The sequence below is a fragment of the Dipodomys spectabilis genome, unplaced genomic scaffold (genome assembly GCF_019054845.1).
Source record: "Dipodomys spectabilis isolate Male_0828 unplaced genomic scaffold, ASM1905484v1 ptg000083l, whole genome shotgun sequence".
NCBI classification, from domain to species: Eukaryota; Metazoa; Chordata; class Mammalia; order Rodentia; family Heteromyidae; genus Dipodomys; species Dipodomys spectabilis.
In genome coordinates this window covers 1,883,408-1,897,339 of record NW_024870760.1, presented here as the reverse complement: position 1 = coordinate 1,897,339, position 13,932 = coordinate 1,883,408, and the positions used below count along the sequence as shown (strand labels likewise).

Genomic DNA, 13,932 nt, shown 5'->3' with positions numbered 1-13,932 from the left:
CCATGGTTGCTTGGGTTAAATAGCTCTTATTTAGCACAAAGGAAGTACTCAGGAAGTGGATATATTGTTAGCATATTTTTTATTTATGCAAATGTTAACAGTGGTTATCTCCAACTGATGAAGCTCATTTACTATTTTTGAAACAACTGGGAGAACAACAAAGGAGGAGGTAACAATGCTGGACAAGAAATGTTCTCATTACCTTACTCATGTAACCCCTCTGCACAGCATCTTTACAATAAAATAAAATTAAAAACAGCTTCACTTGTATAATATAGACAATGTCAATGCATATAGTATGTGATCACACAAAGTGGATATAAATACAGTCAGTCAGCCCTATGTACCTACACGTCCTACATTTATGGATCAACTGACCATAGATTGAAAATACTTGGGAAAAAAATTACATCTGTGCTAAACATACACAGATTTTTTTAACTTCTCTAAACAATACAGTGTAACAACATGTAACTGCATTTGCATTGTATTAGGTGTTACAAGTCATCTAGAGAAGAGTTAAACAAGAGGATGTGTATGAGTTGTATACAAACACTTTTATATAAGGGACTTGAGCATCCTAGATTTTGGTACCACCAGGGTTTATGGAACCAATAGCCTATGGGTACTGAGGAAGTAAGTATACATACATCCTTAAATACATACATGCACAAGTATGTATACATCCTGATATGTGTTCATACACACATGTATATATACATGTATGATCATTCATGCAGATATCTATGCATGCATACATTCATTCAGTCGTGTACATACTATTCACACATACATACTATTTGTTCCTGCCTTTTGCTTCATGTCCCTGACCAAGTTTTATCTCTGATAAACCTTTCCTCCTTTGATGTTCTATTCTTAACAGTTCTGTGAACCATCTCATCTTCCCAGACCTTTCAATGCCAGCACAGACCCTGGCTCCTCAGCTAGGGTCCTCAGCTCCTCACCCCCTGTTATGAACACACAGTAAAATGTGCATGACCGTCTCTTCATGTCACTCATTATTCATTAGCTTTATCCTGCCAGAATTTTTTCCTAGTTATGCGGGTGAATAGAGAGCACACCAGGCTGGCCCTCTCTGTGGCTCCTGTTGACTCCTCTGGATGAGGTCCTAGCTAACCAGACACAGCGCTGTGAGTGCAGTCACTCAGGATAGCAGGGCGCTCTGGGTCACTGTCAGTTCCACTGAGGCAGACAAGGCTATGCCATGGGTGAGTAGTGTTAGAAGCTGGCTGGTGGCCATCAGGATCTGCTATTTTACATTCACAGCAGTGAAATTCTAGAACTCATCTTGGTGGAGGAGACATAAGCTGACCTGCCATGCTGGCAGCTGAATACCTGCTTCCTGTTTCTGTATTCATTTCCCATGGATGCTCCCCAGTCACGGACAGTGTCTAGATTATCTTCGCAGACACATCCCTCTTCCTCTTCCGGTTGAAGCTTCTTGTCATAACACCTCACCCCCGGCCTTTGCGCTTCCTATGCCCCGTTTTGTTCAAGATATCAGATGTAACAATAAGTGTTCTTGTCAGTCTGAACATGATTTAAATGTCAGTTGATGCTGCTGGGCTTGAAATATAGATCTCAGTGAAAATATTTCTCACTCTTAACAAAAAATAGACATTATTTTCTACATTTTGTATTCATTGTTTTATAAAATTATGACCTCATAGCTTTCATTGAGTGAAATTGTTCATTGTGTCACTTGATAGCGTAAGGAAGGCAAGCACTGTAATGTTTTTGCTACCCCAAAACAGTCAGGACAGTAAGAGGTCCTCCCATGCAAAGCAGCCACTTGTTATGAAGACTTAGGCTCCAACCCAAATCTTGTTATTCTAAGTCCAACATTACTTGTCTAAGATTGGAAGAAATAATCTAGGTATACTTTTCTTTGAAAAAAAAGAGAACATCAACTAAGAACACAAAATAATGACATGCTCCAGATTAGAGGATGGCTTTAATGATTTCTCCATTTTATCTGTTAGCTTTGATTGACATTTAGAATAGTGTATTTTCTAGCTAACAACAAAACATCTGTTTTGTTGTTAATTGCTTCAGCTACATTAAAAGCAATTGTATTCATAGTGGACGCGTGTCTTAGTTAACAACAATGTAATTTGTTAACATGCATTAGGAGTAATTGTTGACTTAGAGTTCATTATATTTCTTAAACTTCTGTGAAACGCAAAGTTTTCTGGATAGAAATTGAGCATCTTTTACTTGAAATCATTAAAATTGGATCATAGGGGAGGGAAAGGATAGCGGGACAACAATAAGGGAAGGGGTAACAATGTACTTACTCATGTAACTATACCCCTCTGTATAGCATCTTTACAATAAAATATTTTTAAAAACTGAATCATAAGATAATCAGCTACTTAATTATAAACTGTAAGAACTAACTAAATTTCCTCTTCCCATTTTTTGCCTTCAAAGCTTAAAAGGAGCTGATGCTGGCAATGGCATCCGAGTGTTTGTGCCTGATATTGGAATGTTCATTGCGAGTCTGACCATCTGGCTTGTCTGCAGAAACATTGTTCAGAAGCCAGAGACAGAAGAAGCAGCACAGTATAATTCAGAGAGTGAAAATGAAGAATTGGTAAGTCTGACTCCATATGTCTTCCTTCTTTGAATTATAGGGCTGTGGCCCTTGATAGCTAAATGGAACTAGAACAGTAAGAGCTGAAGAGGCAGAGCACAGTGTGGCCAACTATGCACTGGCATGAAGGGTCACACTCATTTGTCAGGGTAGCCTGTGCACCCTACTGGGCACAAGTCCTCACTCACACCTCAGAGATGACAAGACAAGTGCAGGGGCCTCGATGTCAGTGTCGATACCAATCTTTCACAAGGTCCTTAGCAGACAAGGGCCAGCATTAGCCCCATGGTCCTTTATCACCCCTGAACTATTACCTTGTATTAGCTTCAGTGGCTAACACTGGAAAATCATCTACAAATTTATGATCCATTTTGTCTGGAGACCTTAGTTATTGCAAAATATTCAGTGAAGAAGTAACATCTGGTGGGTTTTAGAGAAAGAAAGCATTAATTTTCCCTTAAAGAGAAGCTTCCTAGCCTGTGTATCTTGCCCCTAGAGTTTAATTGCCTTGGTTATTTTGAAGATCACTAATAAATAAATATATTCCTACACTTTTAAAAGTATGAGAATTGAAAAGATGGCACAAATAATAATTGAACTGTATGGTTTTTAGCTAGTGGAAAGGTTTCAGGAACAACTGTTGGATCCAAAATGGGTTCAAGTTTCTGTCATGGTGTGTGGGAGCAGGTCAAACACCTGTCACAATGTCCTAGGGCCTGCTCTGGAATACTGTCATGTGCTAATAATGACTGTACTATGTCATCAAAGTTTAGATGTCATCAGTTTTTACAAAGCTGTTGAGTTTTTTAATACAGAGTTTAAATTGACAAAGAAAAAGTTATTTAAAATACTTGGTTTAAACATTTGACATAAGACACAACTCCCAGATGGTTTTAGTCATAAACCGTGGTGAGACCTAAAACGTGTAAAACTGAAATTAATTGACATTGCTTACTTTAATAATGTAAACCACTAAGAAAGAACTAAAGGAAAAAGGTTCTCAGTTACAGCAAATGACTTGTTCTTCACTAATAAGCAGAAAATTACCTCATATGCTTGTTCCTTTAAAAGAAAATAGCTAGTAAGAGAAAGATTTAATTCAGTCTCCTCCAATGCATACTAGAAACACTGTTGCCATAAACTTTATGGGTTAAAGATATGGAATCATGTTACATGTCAATATTCTGCTGCTTTTAGGGCAAAAAGTTACAAAGTGTAAAAGACAATTAATAATGCAAAGTAGCTTCTGAGATTTTTCATTCAAGTTTACAACTCCTAAAACCAGATAAAGCTATAAAAGTGATCTTGCTTCTGACTTTACAATTGTAAGACAGAGAACTAAAATTTTGAATATCTGGTTTTACATTTGGATTTTTCAGTATGTCCGTGTTAAGAATATTTTTGGTCATTACTAATTGTTTCTAGTTTGGTGGAAGTAAATCCATTAACTCAGGTTTGGTTTGGTTTGTTTTTGTGCCAGTATCAGGGCTAGAACACAGGATCTTGTACTCTCACTTGGCTTTTTCTATTCAAGGCTGCCTCTCTACCACTTGAACCACACCTCAACTTCCAGCTTTATGATAATTAGTTGGAGATATGAGTCTCTCAGATTTGTCTGCCTGGGCTGGCTTTGAACTCAGATCCTCAGATGTCAACCTCCTACGTAGTTAAAATTACAGATGTGAACCATCTAACTCATAACTCAGTTTTTCAAGCTTAGGACATTCTATTATTAAGACAATATTGTCAGTCATTTTCCTATTATAGATGGAGAGTTGAGAAAATATTCAACTTGATTGGATTTTCAAGTCAGACCTAGAAGCTAGCAATGATGGTTGTATCATATTTCAGACAATTGTTTATTCTTTTTTCTACACAATGGAGTTAATAGAGTTGGGGTATAACTCATGTGCTCCACTTCAGCACCAGAAAAAAAAAAACAAAGGCATTAATCACATGGCACATAGTCATACCAAAGAAATACCGAAGAAACTGTCCAACAAAAGGTCCCAGCACAGAGCTTGCTCATTTTGGTAGCTTAATAAATTGTTAGGGGCTGGGAAGGCGGCTCAGTGATAGAGTGCTTGCCTACCATCCATGAAGCCCTGGGTTCAATTCCTCAGTACCACATACACAGAAAAAGCCAGAAGTGAGGCTGTGGCTCAAGTCGTAGAGCTAGCCTTGAGCAAAAGAAGCTTAAGGACAATGCCCAGGCCCTGAATTCAAGCCCCAGGACTGGCAAAAAAGAAAATGAGCTTTAAACGTAAGTAAGTAAGTAAATAAATAGCTGCTTCTTTTCCTTATGTCATTCTTTCATTTGAGAGGTAGTAGAGCAATTTCAAATTTGAGTTCCTGTAAGTCTTACAGAAGCTTAATTTGGACGGTATATCTGAGGTGAACACACCCAGTGAAAAAAGCTCTCTGTGCCAGTCATAACAGATCAGTATGATGAACTGCAAGGATGCTTATGAAGACAACATTCATTGTTACCATAGACTCTGTTTGGCTTGCCAAGACTAGGAAAGTACTCGCCGACCCACAGAAAGACAGCTAGGTTCTAATGAGATTGTACCTCTGGAGATAACATTAATTCTCTCTGGGGAGCATGCATTAATTCCCAAATTGTGTTTTGTTCTATATTGTACCCCATTTTCATCTTTAGACTTAAATATCCAAAACTTATTAATCACGTTATTTAAAGATAACAAGATATTGTAAACATCTTTCATTCCCAGCTTTGAAAATAGTATCACCAATAGGGTGCTATTTTCCTTCTCAGCTAAATTATAATACTAATTTTCCATTTTCTTGGCCATTCTAGCCCACCAGATAACCTAGGAGAAACCAGGTGACAGGTCAATCCTTCCCAATTAATCTACAAGGAAATAGTTCCTGCTTGTGACAATCTGGACTTCAATCTGAAAGGAATGGGAACACACAGCCAAAATAAGCAGAAGAATTTATTTTATTTTTCAAGGGCCCAACATACTTCCTCTTGCTTATAACTCTTGGCTTTTACACTCCAGAATGTTTGGGTTTTGAGGATGCTGGAAGAATAGTGTTTGCTGGCATTGTTTCTTCTTTCATTTATCTCAGTGGAGAAATGGCAAGATGAATCCTCTGGAGCCCAAGAGAATTCCTTTCAAGATGTAGCACTGTTTTAAAGTAGCAGCTAACATCAGGATAGGACTGCTGTCTTGGGGTCTTGGTGAATGTGATGATGAAGCATTGAGAAGTATTCACCAATCCCAGGCTTCTCTAGATAGTACCTGGGAAAAGTGGAAGCCACAATGCCTCCTCAGTGGCCTTTGGCTTGCTCTGAAATTGTACAGAGGCAGACCTAAACAAGGTACCCCATCCCTCATCCCAGAAAGAGTTCTGTCTCGATAGACATGTTCATTGTCTTGTTTATTTATGTGTTTTTATTCAGAAACAGATCTACTATGCTGAGTTGAGAAATAGGTTATTATTTTTAACATATATTTAATATTATTTTAACATAACAAAAAGTTATGTTATGAAAGCAAATTGTGTAGTAAGGGTTATCTCACAACAAAACAGTGTGTGATTTCACCAAACTGATATCATATATATATATTGCTATATTTGTAACTGAGTTTTGAAGCTTTATGTTTTTAAGCAAATAATATTCTTACATGTTTTTAAACCACATTTCTGACTGATTAATTTTTTTCAAGTAGCAATTATAGTCATACCTTGTTTACTTAGATGTGCCTTTAAAAATTTTTAAATTCAATCAACTTTTTATCTTTAAATAATTGTACAAATTGATTCCAATTCAAGATGTCAATGTATGTGTATAATGTGTCTTGGTCAGTGTCACCTCTTCCATCATTCTTCTTTCCATCTAACCCAACCCAGCCCAGCCCTTCAAATTATCAAGAGGTATCTTTTTAATAGATAAATCATATAAATAAAAACATGAAGTATAAAGCATATAATCTTCTAGGTGTCCTTAGCTCACTCAGGAGTCTAAGATCTAGAGGATAATGTTCAAAGCCACCTAGGCAGTTAAATCTGTGAGATTACATCTCCAAAAGCTAGCCCAGGCAGAAATATCTATGAGACTTCTCCAAAATAAACAGCAAAAACCAGTGCTAGAAGGGTGGGTCAAGTAGGAGAGCAAACAGGAGGCCTGAGTTCAAACTCAGATACCAGCAAAAATGTTAATAATTGCCAAAATTTGAGGAAGGTAGCATTTAGACACTGCTAATATTCTTGGAAAATTCCTTCTGAACTCAGATTTTGCCTTCTACTCTCTCACACCCAGCCTCCCCTGGGCTATGGTGACATCTAAGATAAAATGACCAACCATACTGTGCTTCCCGCTTCAGCTTTTAGATTTGTGTTTTTTACAGAGAAAAAGAACAAGAAAGGGAAAAATCAGTCTTTTTATTGGTGCCTTCTACCTACGCATTATACATTTGGTCAATTCCAACCTAAGATTTCCCCTGAAGTCATTGGCTTTAAATTTCCTAGACCTGTTTTTCAAGCAGACAGACTCAATTATTCGTAACATGGAACCATTCAGAGCAGAAGAACTGGATGGCTGCCCAAGTGTCTTGCAGACCTCATACTTTATGACTTATGCTGAGTAAAAACCTGTCTTGTAATTGTTCTAGGGATGATGTTGCTTCCAGGAATGAAGAAATAAGGGAAGGAAGGACCTTAAGAGGGAGGGAGGGATGGAGGAAGGGAGAAGGATAAGGAGGGAAAGGGGAAGGAAAGGGGAAGGAGTGACAAGGGAGGGGAAGAAAGGATTTAGAAGAGGGTAGGCAGGCAGTTGGGAAGGAGAGAGGGAGGGAGGGAGGGAGAGAGAGAAGGAAAGAAGGGGAAGGAGTGACAAGGAAAGGGAGGGGAGCATAGAAAAGAGGGAAGGGGAAGGGAAGGCAGGCAATCTGGCAGGAAGAAAGGAGTGAAGGAAGGGAGTGAGGGAGGGAGGGAGGGAAAGGAAGGAGGGAGGAAGGAAGGAAGAAAGAAAGGGAGGGAGGGAGGGAGAGAGAGAGGGGAGGGAGGGAGGAAGGAGGAAGGAAGGAAGGAAGGGAGGGAGGAAGGAAGGAAGGAAGGAAGGAAGGAAGGAAGGAAGGAAGGAAGGAAGGAAGGAAGGAAGGAAGGAAGGAAGGAAGGAAAGAACGAAGGAAGGAAGGGCAATTACCAAAAATTTATCTTGTTTTACCCATTTGTTAATTCATTTGGCAATGTTTAGTAGTACCTGTTCTCAGCCTTTATGAAGGAATCATAATGTCACAAGATTTTTTTTTAACCTTTAACGAGATTTCTAAGACAATATTTTACAAAATTGTAAGAGTACTTTCTTCTGTCCTGGAATCATTGCTAGGTGATTATATCCAACAGTGAATAAAAATGAAATAACTTCTTGGAAACTTGAAGAAGTTACAGAGCCCTGAGCATGAGGATGTCTACTAGTTTCTGAAAGGAGAAGAACTGGAGGGTCCCACCCACCTGTGCCACTTTTCCCCGCTCCAGAGACACTCTCCCTCCAACAACTTCAGTCACTTTTCTCCGCTTTCTCTCCTTTAAATGGCAAACACTCTAGATGTAGAATTGTAGAATTGCTTTCAAGATTTTGGCCACATGTTTAGGAGCAGGCCACAGTGCTCCTTCCTCTCTCCTCTTCTTCCCTTCCTCTTTCCCTATTCCCTCCTTCCCTCACGTAAGAGCATAATGTAAGGTATATTAAGTAGATAGGTTTCATTAGGTAGCAGATGAAGCGAACACCACACTATATTCAGGCAGGAAAATAAGGTTCTTTACAGAACTGCTGCCCCTGCTGTGCAAGGTGGAGAGGCATGGCCAAAAGGGGAGACCCATCCCAGGCCAGGACTTATCTAGGCCAGGAACAGGAAGAGGTGTGGCTAGGTGGGGGAAAGGTGTGGCCACACTGGATCTGGATGTGACCTCAGGGCCTGGGACCTGCCCATGGTCAGATGGAAGGCCTGGGCGGCCCTGGGTATATCCTAGCAGGAGGGGGAGGAGGACTGCTTCCAGGTGTGCCAGTTACCTAGGTAACAGATCCTGGGTAGAAACTTAGCCAAGAGGTAGGGAGGTGTCTGCACTGGGCCTGCCACATCTGGGCAGACCTTATAGATAACATTAAGCTCTCTTTACCCAGTTGCTCAAGCCAGAAATTCAGATATCACCCTGGATTCCTTGGGCCCTTGCCTATTACCTCAATAAGTCTTATGGCTTTTACCTCTAAGTTCTGAATTTTGTCCATGAATCTCACCATATAGCCACTGCCTCTTCCAACTTCTGTTCCTACCCTGCCCCATGGATCACACACACACAGCATGCAGTATTCCTGTCAAATTGAAAATCAAATGGTGATAATTCCCAGAGGAAATATTTCTTTGAGTTCCTATCAATTAGGAGAAAATTCAGACCTGACCATGACATTCACAGCTCAAAATGGTCTGGCCATGTCCTGCCTTTCCCTATCATCACAGGACCTAGATAGGGAACATTTATTCATCAGATGATCTCCTCTCCTGCAAAAGCCCTTCACCCAGCTGTTGTTGTGCACTTTCCTCTCCACCTCTTCCCACCTTCTGATCTCCCACATGAACTTCCCAGAATATTGACAAACACTTCACCTGCTTTACTAAGATCATATCCTGTCTATTCTCCATACTCCTTTGCTTTGGTAATTATTACCTGTCTTTTTTACTGTGTCTATGAGGATGAGAATCCTTACAGTCTTATTCCTGTGTTGTAGCCCATAACAGCAAAATTAATGAAGACTGCACACAATAGCACTCATATACTTACTGGGTTAATTGACAAAACACTAACTGATTCACATAGAGGCTTTTACAAAGCAATCCAAAGTATAAAATAGAGGCATCAAAGAACAAGCTTCAAAGATTTGCACCTCCACAGCTATAGGACACAGCCACATGTTGGCAGGCCTGGGATTTTTGGTTTGTTTGTTTGGTAAAGGTGATGTACAGAGGGGTTACAGTTACATAAGTAATGTAATGAGTACATTTATTTTTTAACAGTGTTACCCCTTCCTTATTTTTCTCCCATTTTCCCTCATCACATACCCCCAAGTTGTAAACTTCATTTCCAATATAGTGTCTAGTATCACTATTGGATCGATTCACCCCTTTGTCCCACTCTTCCCTTCCCCAAATCAGATAATCTTATATACAAGACAAAGGGCACCAAAATCAGAACCAATGACCATGAGGAATAAACCAGAAGAGAAAATAATGAAAGGCAAAAGAAATAACTGCTAATAGTAACACACACACACACACACATACAAAACAACCATATGGAGATTAGTATAATTTTTTGTAGTCATATTTACATAACACTTGAGCTATTGTGAGCCTCTGCTAGGACTATCCTAGGCATATACTAATTATTACAAATGAGAGAAACCATGGAGCCTATGTTTCTTTGGGTCTGGCTTACTTCAGTTAATACAATTTTTTTCAAAGTCTTTCCATTTCCTTGTGAATTAGGCAATGGCATTCTTCCTGATGGAAGCATAGATTCTATTGTGTATATACACCACATTTTCTTGATCCCTTCATCTACTGAGGGGTGTCTGGGTTGTTTCCATATCTTAGCTATGGTAAATAAAGCTGCAATAAACATAGTTGTGCTGGAAGCTATAGTGTGGCCTTGTTTGTAAATTTGGGTAAATGCCCATGATTGGGATTGCTGGGTCATAGGGGAGATCTATGTTTAGTCTTTTGAAGAACTTCCCTACTGCTTTCCAGAGTGGCTGAACATGTTTGCAGCCCCACCAAGAGTGTATTAGCATTCCCTTTTGGGTACATCCCTGCCAGCATCTGTCAAAACATTACCACCTGGGGTGAGGTGTAATCTCAATGTTTTTTTGAAATGCCTGTTTTGACTGGCCATTCCCTAGGAGCTGAAGAACATGTTATTTATCCAAAGATATGTTCAGTTTCTCTACACCTCTTTATGGTTCCCACAATGTGCCAAGCAATCTGCAACTGGTATCTCACAAGGATTATCTTTTGTTCTTTTTTATTTGCTTGCCAAGAATTTTTTCTCTTTAAAATCACACAAGTAGAGCATTCCAGATCCCTGCAGTCAGGTCCAGTTCTTTCCACTCACAATGTCCTTAGGATCTTACATTTCAGCTTTATCAAGTTATTTATACTTGGCTTATTTCTCCAGAGTACTAGATGTTCTGTGACAGGTTTACCTTTTTATTGTGAAGGTGATGTACAGAGGAGTTGTAGTTACATAAGACTGGTAATGAGTACATTTCTTTTTTAACAGTGTCACTATTCCCTCATTTTCTCCCAATTTTTCCATCCAGACTCTTGAATAGTTCATTTTCAATGAAGTATTTATGGAGTATCACTGCTAAATTAGTTCACCCTTTATCCCACCATTTCTGTGTTTCTCCTTACCCTCCCCAAATCAGATAAACATAACATACAAGACAAAAGGTACAGAAATCAAAAACAGCAACAAAAGGGGAAACACAGAATAAAGAAGAAAAAATAAAAAGTAAAATAAAAACTCTGTTGTTTTCATTTCTTGGAGTTCCTTTCCATAAGCATCATTTTATATGATCATATGCACATAACTGTTGAACCTCTATGATCCTCTCCTAAGGATATCCTCCAAGTTCTCTTTTCCACTGCATCCTGAACTTGGCATTTTGCTTGGAGTAAGTAGAGCTTGTACTTAATAACGAGGTGATGATGGGAAGATAAATGGATGAGTGAGAGGATGGGTGTATGGATAGATGGATGGATAAAGAGTTAGGTGGATTGGTGGGTGAGTGGGTAGCTTCATGGATGGGTGAGTGGATGGATGGCAAGCTTGCTGCATGTATGGATGGGTATACAAATGAATGGCTAGATGGGTGACTGGATTGGTGGATAGATGGATGGAGTGATAGACAACAGGTTGGACAAATGGGTGGATAGATGGGTAAGTGGATTTGTAGGTAGGTAGGTGAGTGGATGGATGGGTGGATGGATGGAGATGGGGAAGAAAGGAAGACTGTTGGACAAACAAACAGCTTCAGCCACGCTCAACCTTTACACCTTTATAACAAATGTGCAAAGATTTTTTTATTTGTATCTTAATCCATCACAAATAATTATGTGAGTTATGTGTCTTTCAGGAAACTTTTGAGACCGGAAAGGCTTGTGTATTGTCAGAAGACTGCTTTTGTCTTCAATCCTGATTTTTTTATTTCCAGAAAAGAACCAGGATGTGTCATGTAGAATGGCCAAACTTAGACTCTTCCTGTAAGAAAAAATAGATGAGGCAAGAACAGTAATAACCTCTGAAACCAAACTGAGTAGATAATACACATAGAAGGATATGTGTGTATTTGGTTTATAGTAGTCTATTAAATAATTTATTTTCATCTGAAAGCAAAAATCCTTTAAATGGTCCATCATATTTGGCTCATCTTTACTATTACTTATTTCCCTTTCAAATGGTGTCCAAATGATTCTTAAAGACTATTCTGAGTAATTTAAGCTGATAAGTTGTTACTTTGGTCCCAAAATAGGTATTATGAACTTTCAGGCTTAAGGGATATGTTCTGAGAACAAGACGCTCACTCCACAGGACTTACAGCTGCTAATCTAACTTAGTTTGTCATTGCCTGTCTTTTATTAAACTCCCATTGCTCTCTAGATGGAGACTGAAAGAAAAATCCACATGTTCACTTTTCCAGGTGGAATAGGCAACTAATAAAACTGCTTTTATAAGTTTGGAAAAATAATCTTCCCAAAGCAAGTCTAGCCAAAGAACATAATATTTGCTTCATCTGTGAAAAGCCATCACGTTAGGCTTACATAACACATGTGATCACACACAAATAACTCTGCCTTCCTCTCTCTTACTTCTTGCCTTTTTAGAGAACACTGGAAAGACCATATGTCTTCTGCTGTGAGTCTCAACACTGTTCCCTCCCTTCCTTGGGCCATTCTGTTGAGATGAGCCCATTCTGCTAAGATAAATTGTTAACTTTTAATAACAAGCAATGTATAAACAATGGTGACACGTTAGAAAAATGTTCCTTATATCTCCCAGACCTTTTTCCTCATTATATGTGACTGTGATAGACTTCCAGAGAAACATTTTAAAGTTTAGTTTTCATTGCAAGCAAGAAGAAACTGATTTCAGTTGTATATAAAACTTTCCTTTGGGGTCAGAAGCATCACTGAAGCCTAAAGGAGGTTCCAGAGATTTCTTCAATATATTTTTCCAGGAAGGAAGTCTGCTGAGCTATGGCTCAAACAGGATGTCTTCCTATTGTGTCTGTTGTGATTTCTACTCCACTGTAAGATTCACCAACAATAGCGAGGTCTGGGGTCTAGGGTGGCTGCCAAGGGGTTTTTTGAGCATATGCTTCTAGAACCCAATCCCAGTGCTTTTGGAAGTCTGAAATGGACCTAGGTGAACTGTTCTGATATTCCTCAGATGACCCTTCGTATTTTAGTACTTATTCCACCCCAGATGGGATTATGTAGTGTTAGGGATAAGGAAACATGAATGCTTGGGTCCTACCAAAAATAACTATGTCTTCTGTTTCAAAAATTGATTAGAAAGGACAGCTTGTGCAACTTGGTCTGAGATGTGGACGCTGATTTGTAGTTGAGTTCTTATCTGGGTGCAGAGAGTAGAGGGCTTTGTATGAAGCTAATTCCACAGCACATAGACCTCTCTTTGTGAAAGAAACGTTCTACCCTGCTGGGCACGTGGAGCTCATACCTGTAATCTGAGCTGATAAGGAGGCTGACATCTCCTAAAGCAGCAGATTACAGGATAACTTATTGTAACAATGATGCTCACAAGACAGTATGTTGGAAAGGAACTTTACTAACTTCAGGGTGGGGAGGGGAAGGTGGGGAAAAGGAGGGGAGAAGGTCGGGGAGGGAAGGGATAGTAGGAGAAAAACAAAGGAGGGGGTAACAATGCTCCACAAGGAATGGACTCATTACCTTACTGATGTAACTGTAACCCCTCAGTGCAGCATATTTACAATAAAATAATTTTTTTTAAAAAGCAGGAGATTAAAGTTTGAAATCAAAGATGTTTTGCAGCATTCCATTATTTTTTTTCAATACATGGATAATACTTTCTTTTGTTTCCTTTGCTTGCTTCCTTCCTTCCTTCTTTTTTACTTTTTTATTTTAAATATATATTTTTTTATTGCAAAGGTACTGTACAGAGGGGTTACAGTTACATGAGCAAGATAATAAGCCCATTTTTAAATTTTATTTGTACTTTTCAATAGGATTTATGATATTTATAGT

At 39.0% G+C, this 13,932-nt stretch overlaps 1 protein-coding gene across 1 annotated transcript in view; it reads left to right on the top strand.

The window, feature by feature from the left end:
• Piezo2 (piezo type mechanosensitive ion channel component 2) overlaps positions 1-13,932 on the top strand; it is a 275,550-nt gene that overhangs the window by 77,085 nt on the left and 184,533 nt on the right. The window contains exon 4 of the mRNA XM_042683691.1: positions 2,455-2,617. Within this exon, the coding sequence (XP_042539625.1) occupies positions 2,455-2,617 (163 nt within the window). The remainder of the gene's footprint in view (positions 1-2,454; positions 2,618-13,932) is intronic.